Source organism: Seriola lalandi, unplaced genomic scaffold (genome assembly GCF_002814215.2).
Source record: "Seriola lalandi dorsalis isolate HSWRI2012SDOR001 ecotype SW California unplaced genomic scaffold, Sedor1 jcf7180002054921, whole genome shotgun sequence".
NCBI lineage: Eukaryota > Metazoa > Chordata > Actinopteri > Carangiformes > Carangidae > Seriola > Seriola lalandi.
The window spans coordinates 1,630,823-1,649,628 of record NW_019525473.1 but is presented as its reverse complement, the minus strand read 5'-3'; the positions used below and the strand labels follow the sequence as shown (position 1 = coordinate 1,649,628).

General features: G+C 41.4%; 1 protein-coding gene across 3 annotated transcripts in view; it reads left to right on the top strand.

Moving 5' to 3' along the window:
• LOC111673578 (glutamate receptor 2-like) overlaps positions 1-18,806 on the top strand; it is an 80,920-nt gene that overhangs the window by 8,578 nt on the left and 53,536 nt on the right. For all 3 annotated transcript variants that reach the window (XM_023431381.2, XM_023431382.2, XM_023431379.2), the window contains exons 2-5: positions 6,793-6,933; positions 14,181-14,420; positions 15,248-15,369; positions 16,920-16,994. In XM_023431381.2, the coding sequence (XP_023287149.1) occupies positions 6,793-6,933; positions 14,181-14,420; positions 15,248-15,369; positions 16,920-16,994 (578 nt within the window). The remainder of the gene's footprint in view (positions 1-6,792; positions 6,934-14,180; positions 14,421-15,247; positions 15,370-16,919; positions 16,995-18,806) is intronic.

Sequence of the window (18,806 nt, the reverse complement as noted above, 5' to 3'; positions counted from 1 at the left end):
GAGTATTATATGCCTGGCTGTATGTATGTTTGGTGAAACCCACTCCTTTTTTTTCAGTCCTTCCAGTTGCTAAATTGGTGTCGTGATTCCAGTCACAAATCAGAAACATGTTGAACCTGCAGTGCGGAGCTTTTGTCTCTCCCCCTATGCCAGTGACAGTAATTCTGTCAAACAACACAAAACACTGTGATAATAATTCATTATTTAGGTGTTATTTAGGAGTAAATGTAATAGTTACAAAGCCTACTCCAAGTATTTTACAAATACCAACCTGTCTAAGAGCAGTAAGACAACATCATGTCTGTCTCAGTTGCTTTTCTTTCAGCCTCTCCAACAAAGAAAAGTCACACTGATGGTGATCTGTGTTTGTCCTCACCTTCTTCAGCCTGTAATCCTTTCTCTGAACACTGACTTTCTTTTATCTGGAGCATCAAAAACTTTTCTCGGACACTTTCTAGGTTTTCCCACCATACTCGTGCTGCTGTTGCTGCACTGTAGTTCATCTCTAAACTGGTTACACTGACTGGGACACACTGGTCCATCATGATAAGATCATTCAACATGCTGCTGGGGTTTGTTGAATGTGAACAATGTCCTACAGACATGTTATGTAAAGTTCACTATCTTGAATTCTTCCATGCACTTTTAGTGATTAATGGAGCCAAAGTGTACCAACTAACTATTATTTTCAGATACAGGAGAGCCCAGTAAACACTCCCTCATCCTCCTGAGCGCAGTCATTTTCCTACAGTCCATCACTCTGAAAAAAGACTCACAGCAGGAGTCCATGTGACGTCCTGACTAAGTTAACGGCCATTATTAATAGTGGCCTTGTTTCTGTTGGCAGAAGCTCAGCGAGCGTGTTAAGACTTGTCAGTCACAGAAGCTAATGCTTCAATGCAAGCAGCCATACTCGCTTAATACGGCCTCAGCCTTCCTGCTCGGGGCCAAATGTTGTGTGTGGAACTATGACCTCATTCTGCCAGCTTCACCACAAGTAGAGCAGCTGAGCTGAGGCAGAATTTCTTTTAATTGATGAAGATTTTCCTCTTCCACTGATAAAAAAAAGAAGTGCTGTAAGTGCCTTACACGTCTCAGTCTGTGGTTCTGAAACAATGCATGTAAAATAGGTAAGAGATAAATCAATATCTCTCACTGAGCTCTGCACCACTGATGCAGCTCCACTCTGTCTCCACATGCTGCTGCACAGGTGCACAGTGAACCCTGGAGGCCTGTGACAGTAAAACCCTGACCCTGATCCTGATCCTGACCATGACCCAGACCCTGATCCTGACCTTGACCATGACCCAGACCCAGACCCAGACCCAGACCCAGACCCTGACCATGACCCAGACCCAGACCATGACCCAGACCCTGATCCTGACCCTGACCATGACCATGACCCAGACCCGAACCCAGACCCAGACCATGACCCAGATCCTGACCCTGATGACCAGAGCCAAAGCACCGAACACCAAAGTTCTTTCTTTCTATACTTACTTTAAAAAGATGTATCAGAGTTCTGAATATTAGGGGTGTACGATTCAGAAAATCTCACGATTCGATTCAAAATCCATTCTCGATTCAAAAATTTATAATACGTCATATAGTATACCACAATATATATTTCATATATATATATATATATATATATATATATATATATATATATATATATGATGCTCAGAGGTGTATTGCTATTTGTTTAAGTAGGCTACTGGAGCGCACCTACAATGTTCGTACATGCAAACATACACGCCATTAAGTTGCATCTCCTTTCAAAGGTTATGTAACCACTGTTCCTATGGTGACAAGTTTACATAGATCAGTCAACTATGATCACATCAGATGTTAGACTGACAGTGAACAGTTTGATCATATTGAGAATATGACGCAGCATCAGATAAACATCCAGCTCAGTATTCTCAGTAATATTAGACTATACCATGGATGTGGCAGGTTGTAATTAGCTTAGCATTAGGCAGCAGATGAATGAACATAAGTACTTTGTGTTCTGAGTAATTTCACTTACTGACTTGTGTCGAACAAATGAAGCCACATTGGAAACATCCATTCAGAGGAAAAGCTGAAGCTAACAGGCTAGGCTATGAAAACGCAGCTAAGCTGTCCCAGTGTAACAGACTGACTCTGTCATGTTTCTGTGTAAATGCATCACAGATAAAGAAAGTGTCAGAAGAGTAAATGATGAATGAAAGGATGTTTTCTGTCTTTTCATCTTTACTAATGAACCTTTGAATTCACTGAGCAGCTCAGACGCTATCAGCAGCTACGGCCATCTTTTAAGGTGGAATGTTTTCTTGCTTGTTATTCAATTCATGATTGATGTTTGGAAATCTATCAATATACCTTAAATGTAAATATTTAATTAGTATTGATTAGCTCTCTACATGACATATGCTTTAGTGAGGATCTGATCTTCAAGCTCTTAAAAATGTAAATAAAGCTGCAGATAACATCGAGCTGCTTCTTCCCCTTGAGATTATAAAAGCTGAAATGCAGTTCAAATGTTAGCTGTATAAAAATAAATTGATAAATAAAACACATTATATTTTCAAAGACTGACAGGACTGCTCGGCCTTGAGTGTCCACAGATCATGATGAAGGTGATAAATATAATGATGTGATCAATAGTGAAACTATTAAGTATTAAGTAAAACTATGGATTCAGACTATTATTTAACTGTCCTCTGTTGTAGCTGTTGGTCAAAACTAGACTCCCTCACTCCATTGTGTGGAGCTGGACAATGATGCTGATGATCACTGATCGATTCTGTTGATCTTTTTAACAGCAAACAGATGTCGTCCTCACTCACTACACACACCATATACAGAGTGATGGTCGTCTCAGTCTACGTCTGAGCACAGATCCTGGATTACAGTTTCTACTTAGTAACATCAGATTGATTTTTGTTGCTAACTCTCAAAGTAATTGTTTGTGCAGCTTCACTTCAGTTCAGACTCTGTTGGGCTGGTGACTGTCTGAGTCTGACCCTGAACTTGCTAACGAGCTGAATAACCTTTATAATCGAAATTCATGATAGTAGTAAGGAACTGTGTATGTATAAAAATGCTTACCCAGAGCAGAATGAGACATTTGTTGATAGGGACATGGTTTTCAAACTTTTTAGGGGAGTGAAAGAGAGAAAAAGTCCTGGCCCAGACAATATTAGCAGTTGACTTCTTAAGAACTGTGCAGATGCCATTGGCTGACATATCTTCCGTCATCTCATGAAGTCACTTCAAATTCATAGGGTTCCTCGCCTCTGGAAGGATTCTGTGATTTGTACCTTTGATAAGATCTCTCAGTGACTTTCGACCTGTGGCATTTACTTTTATGCTTATGAAAACCTTTGAGAAATTGTAAAAACCCACTACAATTTGCTAACCTGGCAGGTAGGGGTGTTGATGATGCCACGTGCGTCCTACTTAAGATGGTTCTGGGTCATCTGGATGGTACAAAAAAATTTAGTAAGACAGCTTTTTTGTCATGGTTTGCCATGGCGGACATTTTTAGGTTTGGATTTTGTCACTTCCTGTTTTATTTTGTAGTTGGTTTCCTTGTGTGTCTTAATATTTTTACTTCCTGTCTTGGTCCTGTTTTTCTGTGTGGTGATTGTCTGCCCCGCCCCTAATGTGTTTCACCTGTGTTCAGTCACCCTTGCCTCCCTTGTGTCTGTTTAGTCTCTGTGCTCCTCTTTGTCTGTGTCGGTTTGTTCATGTCTGGTCTGTCCTCGGTCTGTTCATGTTGCCTGTTCTAGCTCCTGTGGTATCTCCTGTGTCTCCGGTTGTTGTTCCTCGTGTGCCCTCATGCTTCGCTTTTCTGTTCTGTTGTTTCACCTGTTTTTGTAAGTTTGTCAGTTAATAAACATTTTTGCAATTCATCCCTATGTGTTGGCTGCATTTGGGTCCAGCCTTACCCGCACCGTGACATTTTTATCGATTTCTCTTCAGCTTTTAACGGTATCCAACCTCACATTTTAGCAGATTGTCTCACCAGCACAGCATTGACCTTGGTTTAATATCTTGGCTAGTTGACTTTTTAAATGACAGATCTCAGACAGTGAGAGTAAATGTCACCTTATCCAATGTTCTTTTATCTTCTACTGGCTTTTTTTTTTTTTTTATATATACACAAATGGGGTGTCAGTGTCACTATGAGGACAGACATGTTAATAAGTTTGCGGATGATTCTGTCATTGTTTCTCTGCTCAGTGACGATGACTTTGCCCATGGTCCAGTGGTCGATGATTTTAGTGTCTCGTGTGAGCACTCCTTGAATATTAACTTGTCTACAACAAAAGAAATTATCACTGACTTTCGTAGAACGCCTCCAACCGTTCCTACTCTTTTTATTCATGGCCAGGCTGTTGAAGTTGTCGGACAGTGCAAGTACCTGGGAACAATAATTGACAACAAACGAACATTTGACCGAAATACTGCTGCTGCTTGTGCAAAGGCCCACCAGCGTATGTGCTTTTATTGTAAGCTTAGAATTTTTAATGTCGACATCTCTTTTATGAAAATGTTTTTGTTGTATTCTTGTTTTATTGAGTCTGTTTTAACCTTTTCATTTATCTGCTGGTTTGCATTACTCACCCTGAAAAACAGGAACAGGTTGGAAAGCATTGTGAGACTGTGTAGTCAAATTGCCGGGGGAAATCTTGAGGAACTCTCTGTACTTTACAATGTCCGAGTCTTTAAAAAGGCCCAGTTATTCCTGGCTGACAACAACCACCCCCTGTTATCATCATGTCTAGATGCAGGACCAACAGATTCAAAAATTCCAAAAATTTGTCCCTGCTACCATTGTTTTTTTTAAAATAGTCTCATGTTATCCCTTGTTTGTTGCATAAATTGTTTGAGTGTTTGATTACTTTTCTTATTTACTGCTGGCTGTGCAACGAATTGCCCCTTGGGGATAATAAAGATGACCTTGACCTTGAGATTTAACTTCCGTATCACACCCCCACCTGACTGAGCTGTTTAGAGAGAAACAGCGGCTCCGATCACCTGTCACTTTCTAAGCTAAAGCGGACACATCGTCTTGTCTCATGATCAGTTTAGTTACAAACAGCTAAGTCATTACACATCTGTCATTTGTTGCATAATCTTGAGCTTCGTATGTTGGATGATAGTGTGGTCACTCTGTCTGATGTTAGTTAAGGTGCCAAAATGATGTACACTGTAAGACGCTGGAGGAAATGAGCTGAGATACAAGTTTACATGCTGACGGAGAATTCAGTTGCATATCCATAATATTAACTTTCCTTTAAAGGTCCATATATTATGAAGGTATACTGTATATCCATGTGTTTGATTATAAAGCAGGCCTAGGTTCTATATTAATACTGTGAAAGTATCAAAGCGCTCAGTCCACAGAGAAATGCACACAGCCTGTATTCAGACACTGAGCCTGAAAACTAGATCTGTTACTAGAGCTCCAGAGAGAAGCCTGAGAGAGGAGATGTGAAACTACGCTGAGATGGTTTTTGGTAGTTAAAACCACAAATATATCCTCCATCTTATCAACACTTCAAATAAAACACAGGAGAAGAAGAAAATATGGAGCATTTAAAAGTGAAAGTAAGAGAAACTTATCTGACTCTAACTAGCTTTATTGTTGTTACTTTGCTGCTATCATCTTATTATGCATCTAAATCTGCCTCTACTGTAGAGACTGAGGAACAGAAGAGGAAAAGAGTCAGACACTCTCTTGTCTGCTGCGTATTGTGGCAAAATAAAACTGAAAAAGTCAAAGAGAATCATAAACAATAACGAAAGAGAAGGAAATCCCTGGATGAACAGGGGAGATCAGTGATTGGCTGTGGTTGTTGGGTCACTGATCATTGGTCGACCATGCTGCTGCTCTCCTCCTCACTGAACACAGTCAGTCAGAGCCACAGCCACATGACATCACATTCATGGAGATGTATAGTGTTTTCCTGGCCTACAAACACTTTGGTTGTGGTGAGGTTAAGCTTCGTGTTGCAGAGATAACGTGTTGATTGATGAAGGAAAACACACATCAATGGGCAAGTGGCTGCATTTATAAAGCACTGTTATCCAAAGGGATTTACAGTTTGCCGCTCATTCATCTACAGTGCAAGGTCGGGGTGGGGGACAGACTTGGAACACAGTCTGTGGTCCAAAATGGCTGAACCACTGAGTAGTTTTTATTGTTTGATCATTGCCAATTCTCCTGCGCTGTTTGTGTGTGCAGCTCCCTCTAAACGACCTCCTCTCAGGAGACATGACGATACGAGAAAATCTGGTAGTCGTCACCAAGGCCGATGGAATTCCATGATTCTGGTGACAGACCAATACTGTAAAAAACATTCATTTATAATGTCAGTGAATTATATTTTAGCAGACTGGACAGTGATGACTGTAGCTGCTAATGTTGTGAGCACGTTATGAGCTGTCACTGTTAGCAAAAACAAGCTAATATTATCCCAAACAAGCTGATGTTAGTCTAAACAAGCTAATGTTAGCCTAAACAAGCTGATGTTAGTCTAAACAAGCTAATGTTAGCCTAAACAAGCTGATGTTAGCCTAAACAAGCTAATGTTAGCCTAAAAAAGCTAATGCTAGTCTCAAAAAGCAGGTCTCTTCATCAAAACTGTGTAATCTTGTTTCTGTAATACTGTGTATTATAATTCTGCTGTATCTCTTGATATTTTCTTCTTGTCTGACCATGGTCCTGTGTGTGTTTGTGTGTGTGTTTGTGTGTGTGTGTGTGCGTGTGCGTGTGCGTGTGTGTGTGTGTCACAGGGGGCCTGTTCCCGAGGGGTGCAGATCAGGAGTACAGTGCGTTCAGAGTCGGCATGGTTCAGTTTGGGATGGCAGATTTCAGACTGACTCCTCACATAGATAACCTGGAGGTGGCCAACAGCTTTGCTGTCACTAACTGCTGTGAGTACTGGTTTTCTTTTATTACTCTGAACACAGATCAGTTAAAGGGATTGTTACTGTTGCAGATCATTTGTAAAGTCTTTCAGTTTCTGATACAGATTATTCATTAATTATTAGCATGCTGCTATCAATATGGGTGTTTGATCTGGTGTTATTTCCTGTTTCTGTCATTGTCAAACTGACAATGTGTCAGTCTGTCCTCTCTCTGGGCCCTGGTTCCTTCTGAAGATGTAAATCTTCAAAAATAAATAGTTTCAGGTTTGTGCTTGAACATTAGAGAGTCATGTCAGAGATGATTTGGTCTGATCAGTTAGAGTGACTTTAAATTCCAACACATGTTGACAACAGACAGGTTTGCTAAGCTTCAGCTCTAACTGTCTGTCTCATTAGTAATGAGACCACTGTCCCAATGGGATATTTTACCTTCTGGAGTTCCTTTACCTTTAAGAAGAGAGGGAATCCCACTGGGAAATATATCCATCACATCTGGAAGCTCCTCAGGTGTGAGATAGCAAGACGTTCTTTATTCACTTTTTAAAGTTCATCTCCAGATATGTTTTAAAATCCTCTGCTATGATTTATATTTAGTTGAAGATGGTTTTCCCACATAAAAAGTCTCATCTCCTCTTCCACCACATTTCTCAACCACTTCCTGGTTGAGAAATGTGGATAAGGCCTTATGCCCCGCCCACCACCTGCTGTCTCCAGGTGGACAGGTGAAAGAGCAGAGAGCATCAAGATGGTTAGAGGAGGAAACATCAGAGAGACTCAGCCACATGTTTGAGCTTCAGTCAGACCCAGACTCAGATGAGGAGTCTGAGACCAGAACCAGAGACTAGCAGACGGGTCAGAACGGTTAGCGTAGTTAGCATCTTTTATTTGTTTATGTTGTTTGTTAGTTTGTAACTGGCAGTGGCTGACACAGTGTTAGTGGTTGTGCTAATGCTAACTCTGTCTCTCTGTACTGACAAGGTTTCAGGTTTATTCAGCCCCGCCCAGCATCAGAGGCAAACAGTGAATTACCAGTTTTGACACTGCAGCACAGTTGGTGAAGGTTGTGATAAGCCGTCCTTACCACTGCATTAAACATATGCTCTGGTAGTTCAAGTGAAATGGGCCCAAACCACAGATGTGTTATCTGAATGTGGTGATAAATGTGTTGGTGAAGTGGATCAGCGTAGAGTCACAGAGCAGAAACAGCGGGAACAAGGCCTCGGTGCAGGCAGTGCACTGAGTCTTCATCAGAGCATGATGTAATGATGGCTCTGGCCCGAGGCTCAGAGGTCTGCTATTTAAGTGCAGTGTATTGTGATAGCATGGAGTCCTCTCCTTCTGCACCTGCTGCAGTACACATGATGTCCACACACTGTGACACTGACTTCACAAAGACAACACGTCTGTCTGCATGTTACAAATTCACGTGTCATACATTTAAACCAAAACCATGTTGTACAGCAGTCACCTAAAACGAACAGCCGATCGCAGCGTTAGACAAGTCAAAGGCCCTGTTTTGGTGTAAGGTTTAATTTAGACTTTAACTATACTACTAGTATTACCAATGCTGCTTATTGATCCGGTACTTTAACGGTTGTCTTGTAGATCTGGCACTTTGATGGTTCTCTTATCGATCCAGTAGTTTAAGTGTAATCTTATTAGTCAGATACATTAACGGTTCTCTTATAGATCTGGTACCTTGATGGTTCTCTTATAGATCCGGTACTTTACCGAATCTTTTATAGATCTGGTACTTTAACGAATCACTTATTGATCTGGTACTTTAACTTTAATCTCATCGATCCAGTACTTTAACGGTTCTCTTATCGATCTGGTAATTTAACGGCTTCATCGAGGCTGACGAGTAACGCTGTTAGAAGGTGGGGGGTCAACTCAGGCAGAAACCCTGCGGTGGCATGCAGTGCTGACCAGTGGGAGGAGAGGGTGGTGGAGGGAGTTGTAAGCCAGTCCAGCAGCAGACTGAAATCCCGGTAGCAACAGTCAGCTGCTCGGCTGCTCAGAGCAGGTCGACGGCTCCGTGCACTTCACTGGGTGAAACCTCTGACTTTACAAAAGCTTTTCTACAAACTACTGAAGAACTTTAGTAACTGAGAGATTTCTAAAACTATATTCTTTTATATATCATGATGGATAATTGAGTGCAGATTAATGAGCAAAAATGTCAGTTTTATCCGTTGAAAATGAAAACTACACCACGGTGGAGTGAAGGGGTCTGGATATAATCTGAAGACACTGTAGTGCCTAACAAGCTCTTTTCTAAATAATAAATTATTAGTGTGTTTCTCTGCCACCATAACACGCAGCACTTTGCAGCATTAAAAATCAAACATGTCCTCCATATTTGAAGGTGGAACAGTTCTAATACAAGATGTTATTCTTTGTTTTATTTCACTCATTCATTTACTGGATGAAAACCTTTAATCAGGTTGATAAGACAACAATAATGACACAGTCACTGCGGTAAACTGTAATATAATGATCCACCATTAACTCATCAGTGCAGACGACCTTGTAGTCACCACTTTCTATCAGCTGAAGACTTGATGTAGATCAGGTTCAGTAGAGCAGTCTGATCCCAGTCCTGCTGAGCTCAAACCAGGAACAGTCATGTCTGAACGGACAGATCAGACTTTATTTGGTGTTTAGAACTAAGAAGAACTTTATTATAGTTGAGTTTACACTGTTCATACAGTTAAAAGCAGTTTAAAGTAGAGTTGTTCTGATTCTGATACTAGAATCTGAAAGGCCGTTGATCTTGCTGAAATACTGGATCAGTGTCAGTGAGAATGTGAATCTGTGCACGGATCTAATACCTTAAAACTTATCAATAAACTTTATAGTTTCACACACAGATAAAACTACAGTGTTCCCAGAAATCTCTTCTTCTCTGTGAAATGTAAGCTGTCGGCAATTTAGCTGTATTTCACCTCATCTGCCTCACGTCATGTTGAGCCGATATGCTAGCTTAGCAAGCCATTATGAGCAGAAACATTAGCTTGCTAAACACGTCTCACAAATGTATTAATGTATTAATCTATAACCATAACTCTATCTCCAGCATAACAACAAATATACGAGCTGAACAGAACACAAACAACTGAACAGATATGCTTACATTTGTCATGAACACGCACAGAACGTCCTCACTTACCTCGACTACTGAAGCAGACGATCTCTTCTCATGTAGCACTTAATAATTTCCCCGTCAGGAGCTCACCCTCCTGGCCACACTGAGGGCAGTACATGAAGTTTCTGAGGGAATTCTGCACAGGTATACTTTAAAGGTATCTTTGGTGCAAAACAACTGGGCACCTGTGAAAGTGGAATTAGTAGTTGTTTGTGCATGAATTCACAATCTGATTAGCAGATGTGCATATTTTGTCCATGACTTCACATTATGTGATCCAGGTGTGTGAATGTATGTTGCAAATTCACTGAAGCAACTGTAGCAAAAAATGCAGCTTATGAGTTTCTTAATTTGTGAGTTGTAAAACGGGATTTGTGCACCTGCAATGAAGAATCTGAGAAGGTGTAACTGTTGTGTTTGTGGCAGAGAGAAAAAAATACAAGTATGCAACTCCTAAAGCGTTTTTTCATTTTTATTTTAATACAGTGGTATCATATCAGTCCTGTGTATGGACCGGTACACAGGTTCAGGTATCAGAATCAGCACATCTCTAGTTTAAAGTAAAAATAATTACTGGGGTCTGTTCGTGTCCTTTATGACTGTAAGCTGCACTGTTTTATGTTATCTAAAACTAAAACCATAGAATCTATTAATATATTGGTCCATATTGTATTCAATGTTAAGCAGCCAAATAAATCAGATCTAGAGATCAAATCTCATGGATTAACTAAAACTAAAACCAGGCTGTTCTCATCAGAGTCAAGTCACTGAGCGTGAGTGAAGTGGGCTTGTAACCAGAGAGTAGTGATGAAGTCAAATGATAGTGAAGTAACTGCTTTCCCTGCTGCGTCCAGTTTCCATATACCCCGACCAACCAATCAGATATAAATAAACTTTGACAAGGACAATATGAAATACTTTTCACTTATTTTTTAAATTTTGGGATGAAGCAGGACGATTTGGTTGGGTAGTCTGAGCACTTGGTGGAGCCCCCCCCCCCCCGTGCCCATGCTTGTTAATGTGTCCTCGGGGATGGGAGGAATAAACAGGCTTTGATATACTTTCATTGCGCTCTGCGGAGTGTGTGGAGCATGTTATTGGTTTATTGTGACTGTCAGTGAGATATGTTGTATTCAAGATGTCCTCGGCTGCACTGGTCCTTAATAGAACATGAATTATAAACGATTATTGTTCATGGTTCAATCATGTTCATATGTCAGCATCAATTCAGGATATGATGCACATGAACTCAACAGTTCAGACACAGAGAGGAAACTGGACGTTTTATTTCCAGAGAAGAGAATGAGGTCATTGAAGTAGGACGACTAAATATAACAGACACTAAGAGTCCTGCAGCCTTCCAGTGAAATGTCCTAACTGTACAGTAACTGTTGGCTGCCTTTAATATAGAATACAGAGATAAATATTGAAGCAGTGACATAGGCCTCTGTGCCTAACAGCAGTCATCACAGCAGCCAGTGACTGATTCCATGATGTTTAACAGAAAATCTCACTGTCTTCTACTCATTTCCTGTCTTTGAGTTTTCCACATAAAGTTATTTAACCAAATATCAAATTTCACCATCCAGCCCACCTGGCTCTTAAAAACTCCATCAGATACTAGTCTGCTCATTGTCCAGTGTGTTGGTGTCACAGTGCATTAGAGAGACGTCATGCAGACATGGGCAAGAATCTGAAGCTGCTTTGCCGACTTTTCATTTGTGGTCTTTAGAAGCTCATCTTGGTCCAGTCTTCAATCTCTGGCTGTGAGAATCCTCTGTGCAGGGAACCTGGAAAACAGGTGAACAGTTTCCCAGTCATGGAAAACACATGGAAAATGAGAGAAAAAGTCAAGTGTCCTGGAAAATAATGTGTTTTCCTGGAAAAATGATTTCAGTATTCTCCTATTTTATGCTCAGGATCACTTTGATGTTCAAATGCTAGGCTAGTTTATGGATGACAGTAGTTTGAACACACTGCTATTGGTTTTGTTTAATGCTGTTAACGCAGCTCGAAGTCACATGCTGCAGGCTGGAAGAGTGTAAGTTAAGAAGTTAGTAAGTCCTTTAAATGTACATGAGTCCCTGTTGGCTGCTAACTGTCTTTATCTGGTTTATAGATCAATGTATTATTCCCAACTGTTGGATAATGGGTTAGTGTGTTTGTTTCAGTTTTGAATTGCTGAGAGTTGATAATAAATGTGAAGTCAATATAGGTGTTTCTTTGCTTTATAATACCATTATTGTTATTATTATTTATCTGTTTTTGGAGGTAAACTGTTGTAACTGTTGTAGTGGTAGCTCACAGTGGGTTAATAACCTTGTTAATGACATCACTTCCTGTTACTAGTAAAGAGGCTAAAGTGTGATTAACTGATGAGACCCAGTTGTAGTAAATAACCGACCTAATTCAACTTTGAATCTACATTTAGCTTAACTTCAGTCTAGATTTGCCAGGAGGGAAAACTGTAGGCAACTATTTATACTGGTGTTCAGGCAGCAATGGTTAAAATAATTCATAAGCATAAGGTGAGTCATGTTATGAATTAATGATGATGATAATAAGGTTTTTTTTTTCTTGTGTTCAATTTGTCATAAAATCATAATTAATTAATCATGTAAAAGATGATGTCATAGATAAGTATAGCCACGTATAGACTGCACTTATTTTAAATCAGACTTCCACAGATAGGAACACATTGGTGTATGGTGTGATTCCTGTCTGTAATATGAGTGAGATTATCATTGGAAATGTCCTGGAAAATGATCTCTTGAAAAGACTGGGAACTCTATCTGTGCCATGTTGTATATCGCTATAGCAACCCAGTGTCTTTGATTTTATGTGTATCCAACTGAGGATTAGCAAAAAACTCCCACACACTGTCTAGTACACCTGCAGACAGAGAAACGTATGGCACATGTTTGGGTGCACAGACTTTCATGAGGTTATTTTACCAAGAGGTCTCTCCAACACACCTGTCCATTCACAGGTAACATGACCATATATGCTTCTGCACATGTGTAAGAAGAATCATTAACATCAATTCTACCTCAACTTTCTAGGAACTTTAAAAATAATTTATTGTTTTTTTCACAGCTACATCTCAATGTGGTTTGAGGTGTACTCTGGTATTTGTTTTCAGATCCTGTCTGGTCATACACAGAGTAGTATCTCTGAGGTGGAAAAACCAACTGTGATGCTCTGTTCTTCAGAAAATAATAATAATATAATGTAGTAATAATAATAATAATAATAATAATAACCTGGAGACTCGTAAATAATAATATAAAGTGTATGATGTATAGTGTATAGATCGGGCATGTCCAAAGTTTGGCCCATAGGCGAATTGTGGCCTGCTGACCAATTTTAAACAGCCCACGGTTTGTCTCTCAAATTATACAATATGCTGCCCACGATGGCAGCACTTTCCCACTGTTCATAGACATCTCTACAGTGGAACTAATGTTTTCAACCGACCATAAACAGGCAACAGACATTTGCTGCTAGATAGCAGTCCTGGCCACACCAAAGAAGTGTAGAGTTAATGGCGAGGGCCGCCGCTTTTAGGAGTGGTGAAAATTTGAATACTTTTTCACTGAACAGTTCAATGTGCAGAGACTAAGCATAATTCATACTGTCCAGTGACTGTCCTGCAGTGAACGGGTGGAGAAAGTGAAACATTTTAAAGCTAGCTTAGTCTACCAGCAGTGGCCTTTCTCTCATTTTCACATTATCAAATTTGGCCACCATTCAAAAAAGTTGGGACGCCCCTGGTATAGATCCTCTGACCAGGTTTAATATAATGAGATGGAATAAAGTAAAGAGTGGGAGGTCTCCATGGTGATAATCTGTCACATGCAGCGCCTGCAGGTTTGATTATAGAACAACCTCATACAACCCTACAGATTTCTATCCCAAACTTAATTTGAAATATTTATACACTCAGCTGAACCGTTTTATTCAACACATACAATGGATCATTGTCATCGGAGAGCTGCAGAGGGACGTCCCTGCTTTGTCAACTTTCAGGATGTTACCTGAGACCTGTGTCTGAGTTTCATCCTGTGTGTGTGTGTCTCTCTCTCTATCTCTCCCTCTCTCCCAGTTTGTTCCCAGTTCTCTCGAGGCGTCTACGCCATCTTTGGCTTCTACGACAAGAAGTCGGTGAACACCATCACCTCCTTCTGTGAGACGCTTCATGTCTCCTTCATCACACCTTCTTTTCCAGCAGAGGGGATGAATCAGTTCGTTCTCCAGATGAGGCCGGACATCAAGGGCCCGCTGGTGTCATTAGTGGAATACTACAAATGGGAGAAGTTTGCCTACCTGTATGACAGTGACAGAGGTAATAAGGCTCTCATCAGGTACAGCTAGGGGTTATAGCAAAGGATCCCTTCTCTGTTTTCCAAAGATCTCTCTGGGAGACACACAGTGTACATGACCTCAAACATTTATCTTTATATAGAAACCAACACCATCTGGTAATGTCTAACTCTGATTCTGACTGCACATCGATGTCTGTGTAAAGAGCTTCAGTTGTCACAGTTTCTAAGAAATGGTTCTCAAATTGGAGACCTACATTAAAATGTCAGGAGGCCTCCTCTAGATTTGATTTGGCGGCTGTGGCTCAGGAGGTTGTCAAACAATCAGAAGTTCGATTGGTCTGTGTGCCCTCAGGCAGTTTTACAATTTCTTTCATTTTTAAACAAAACTTTAAAACTTTTATGACGTTTTTATTGTCAGATTAAAAAACAAAAACAATAAAGAAGATAGAAGAAGAAACGGTTCAATTCTGGTGTTTGGAAATTCTTATTTTTTCCTTTGTTAAACTAAAGAATGAATAAAAGGATAGAATGGCCACTCTATGGATGACTTTGAAATGTCTTGTCACGTTCTGAACTCTGACCTCAGTGTATGGTGTGGTGTAAACACAGTTTTTATTTTAGAGTACTGTTAACACAAATCTCAGCTGCATCTCATTTGTAGAGTTGTGGTTATTTTTATTAAAGTATTGAAAGCTGAACCTAAATAGATTTGATAAATGATCTGAACAGAAGCAGATTCAGATCAGAACCCCCCCTGGTGCTGTCCTGTTACCATGTACATCACAGCAAACAGACTTCTAATTTCACTAACCATGCTGTGTGTGTGTGTGTGTGTGCGTGTGTGTAGGTCTTTCTACTCTTCAGGTCATATTGGACACTGCAGCAGAGAAGAAATGGGTGGTCACAGCCATAAATGTAGGAAACTTGAAGGATGAGAGGAAGGACGAAGCATACCGTTCGCTGTTTCAGGTACTGATGATCTGCTCCTACACAACACTGCTCTCTCTCACTGCTCTCTGTCACGTCTCACTGTCGCTGCTCTCTCTAACTGCTCCCTGTCACTGCTCCCTGTCACTGCTCCCTGTCACTGCTCCCTGTCACTGCTCCCGTGACTGCTCCCTGTCACTGCTCTCTGTCACTCCTCTCTGTCACTGCTCTCTCTCACTGTTCATTTTCACTGCTCCCTGTCACTCCTCTTTGTCACTGCTCCTTATTACTGCTCTTTGTCACTGCTTTCTTTCACTGCTCTCCATCACTGCTCCCTGTCACTGTTCTCTCTCACTGCTCTCTGTCACTGCTCTCTGTCACTCCTCTCTCTCAATGCTCCCTGTCACTGCTCCTTGTCACTGCACCTTGTCACTCCTCTTTGTCAATGCTCCCTGTCACTGCTCCTTGTCACTGCTATCTGTCGCTGCTCCCTGTCACTGCTCCTTGTCACTCCTCTCTCACTGCTCTCTGTCACTGCTCCTTGTAACTGCTCCCTGTCACTGCTCTCTCGCAATGCTCCCTGTCACTGCTCTCTGTCGCTGCTCTCTGTCACTGCTCCCTGTGACTGCTCTGTCTCACTGCTCTCTGTCAGTGCTCACTGTCACTGCTCTCTCTCACTGCTCTCTGTCACTGCTCCTTGTCACTGCTCCTTGTCACTGCTCCCTGTCACTGCTCCCTGTCACTGCTCCCTGCCACTGCTCTCTCTCACTGCTCTCTGTCAGTCCTCTCTCTCAATGCTCCCTGTCACTGCTCCTTGTCACTGCACCTTGTCACTCCTCTTTGTCAATGCTCCCTTTCACTGCTCCTTGTCACTGCTCTCTTTCGCTGCTCCCTGTCACTGCTCTCTGTCACTCCTCTCTCACTGCTCCCTGTCACTGCTCCCTGTCACTGCTCCCTGTCACTGCTCCCTGTCACTGCTCCCTGTCACTGCTCTCTGTCACTGCTCCCTGTCACTGCTCTTTGTCACTGCTCTCTGTTACTGCTCCTGTTCACTGCTCTTTGTCACTGCTCTCTGTCACTGCTCTCTCTTACTGCTCCCTGTCACTGCTCTTTGTCACTGCTCTCTCTCACTGCTCCTTGTCACTGCTCTCTCTTACTGCTCCCTGTCACTGCTCTTTGTCACTACTCTCTGTCACTGCTCCCTATCACTGCTCTCTGTCATTGCTCTCTGTCACTGCTCTCTCTTACTGCTCCCTGTCACTGCTCTTTGTCACTGCTCTCTGTCACTGCTCCTTGTCACTGCTCTCTCTCACTGCTCTTTGTCATTGTTCTCTGTCACTGCTCTTTTCACTGCTCTCTGTCACTGCTCCCTGTGACTGCTCTGTCTCACTGCTCTCTGTCAGCACTCACTGCCACTGATTTCAGGGTTCAGTATCTCCAAGAGCGACACTACACCTCCTGTCCTCCCACAGTGTCCCCTCCCAGTGACAGCAGAGACCAGAGACAATACAAACCTAAACATATTATCAGTCACAACTTCATGCTGCAGGACTGTGGTGTTGAATCTTGCTAAACTCTAATCTGTGTTTCAGGACCTGGAGATCCGTAAAGAGCGACGCATCATCCTAGACTGTGAACAAGACAAAGTTAAAGACATCATGGAGCAGGTACATTTCAGTCTTATCAATACTGCTGCTAATGATACACTGATAAAATCCATCCATCACCAGGAGAGATTATGCTTCTCCTCCTCCAGCCTGCTGTAGAGACATCCTTTGCTGTTTAATTTGTCTCTCCCATCATGCACCAGACATCAGTGTGGTGTCAGAGAGACATTGCCTAACTGACATTGTTACGTTTAGCAGACGTTGAGTTTTACTCATGAGAATGTCACTATTTTATGAGTTGGAACACAACTTAAAACCAATAAAACACCATCATCAGCTGTCAACAGTTTTCTACGTCACATTGACCTTTGACATTTGAGCTTCCCCTGACATTGAGGGTCTGAAAATACAACACCTTCTCCAGGTGTTGTCTTGTGTCAGCACATTTAAAATTAATACACCATCCTGTCAACGTGCTTCCTTTTAGGTAGGAGCAGGGTGGAGTACTGTACTGTTTTCATTTCAGATCTGCTTCCAGGTCTGTTTCTCTTTTGTCTTTTTGTTAACAATGAGAAACATTCACAGTTCCAGATCAGATCAGACTTTAAGCTGCTGTTTTTAATTTGACTTTCCAGTTCAGCCTGGGTCTGGAAGAGGTCAAAGGTCATTTGTTAATGGTTGTGAGTGGACTAATTTATACAGACAAAGCAGTGAGTGATGCACATCATATCTATAGCTGGTCCCTGGTTCTGAAATCCTCCTGTCTATTTATTTATCCACACAGCTGAAGCTGAGTCTTTAGGTGAGAGCTGGTGAGTGAAACAATGAACCTCTTTTTGATCAGCTCTGTCTGGGGGATCCAGTGATGTTCCTGTGCTCATTAGGATTTATACTGTCTCTGGTGTATTTGGATCTGCCCTGGGATCTACTCTGAGCCTGAAACACCCAGACTGACCTCCACAAGGAGGTGTTCAGGTGTATATTAATTACATACCAGCTCCACCTCAGCTGGTTTCTTTAAAGGAGAATGAGCAGAGGCCCCAGTCCAATCCTCAGCTTGAGCAAAGACAACAGAGACTCATCTTAAAGGTTTTCCACATTTCAACCAGGTGGACAGTGTAGGACTCAGAACCCTGTCATCTGAAGAACTTTGCAGAGGACAGGGGTCCAAGTCATCAGCTTGACCGCAGTCCACCAGAGCTTCTCTTCCTTACTCCAGTCTCTGCTGCTGGTTTTCATCCAGTGGTGTCTTTTGTTTTGTCCACTTACTTTTGGCGTTTTGAATTGTGTTACAGTGTTGAAGCTGATGGCTCATGTATTCAGCAGTTTAATGGAGGCAGCCACAGCCTCCTGCTTCGGTACAGCTCAACAAACACCAGCTGGTCAGAGAGCTGAGGTCTGCATTATGAAACAGGCTCAACTTTCCCAGGATAACTTTTTATTATCTGGCTTTACTGAACCTAACATTTTCTGTCCTGATAACCTGTTCTGAGGCCTTTATTACGAAGCAAGTTCATCATATCCAGGATAACTTTTATTTATCTGGGTTAACTGAACCCAACATTGACCATCCTGGATAATGTGTACTACAAAGCTGGTTATCAATTGGCTCAGTTAACCCTGGGTTTACCTGTTCGGTTAAGAGCACTTTCATGAGAAGGGGTGGAGTTGTTAATTATAAACAGCATCATCAGAACCATGAAAAAGGTTATTTATATGATATGAGAAGAAATACTGATACCTGCCTGTAAGTTTGCTTATAACCATGTCGAGAAGTGATTTTCAACAAGGTGAAATGTAATGAATAATAATAATGAAAAAATATTATTCCTATGTCTAAATATAATTTCTATTAAAGTCAGAGTAAAGATA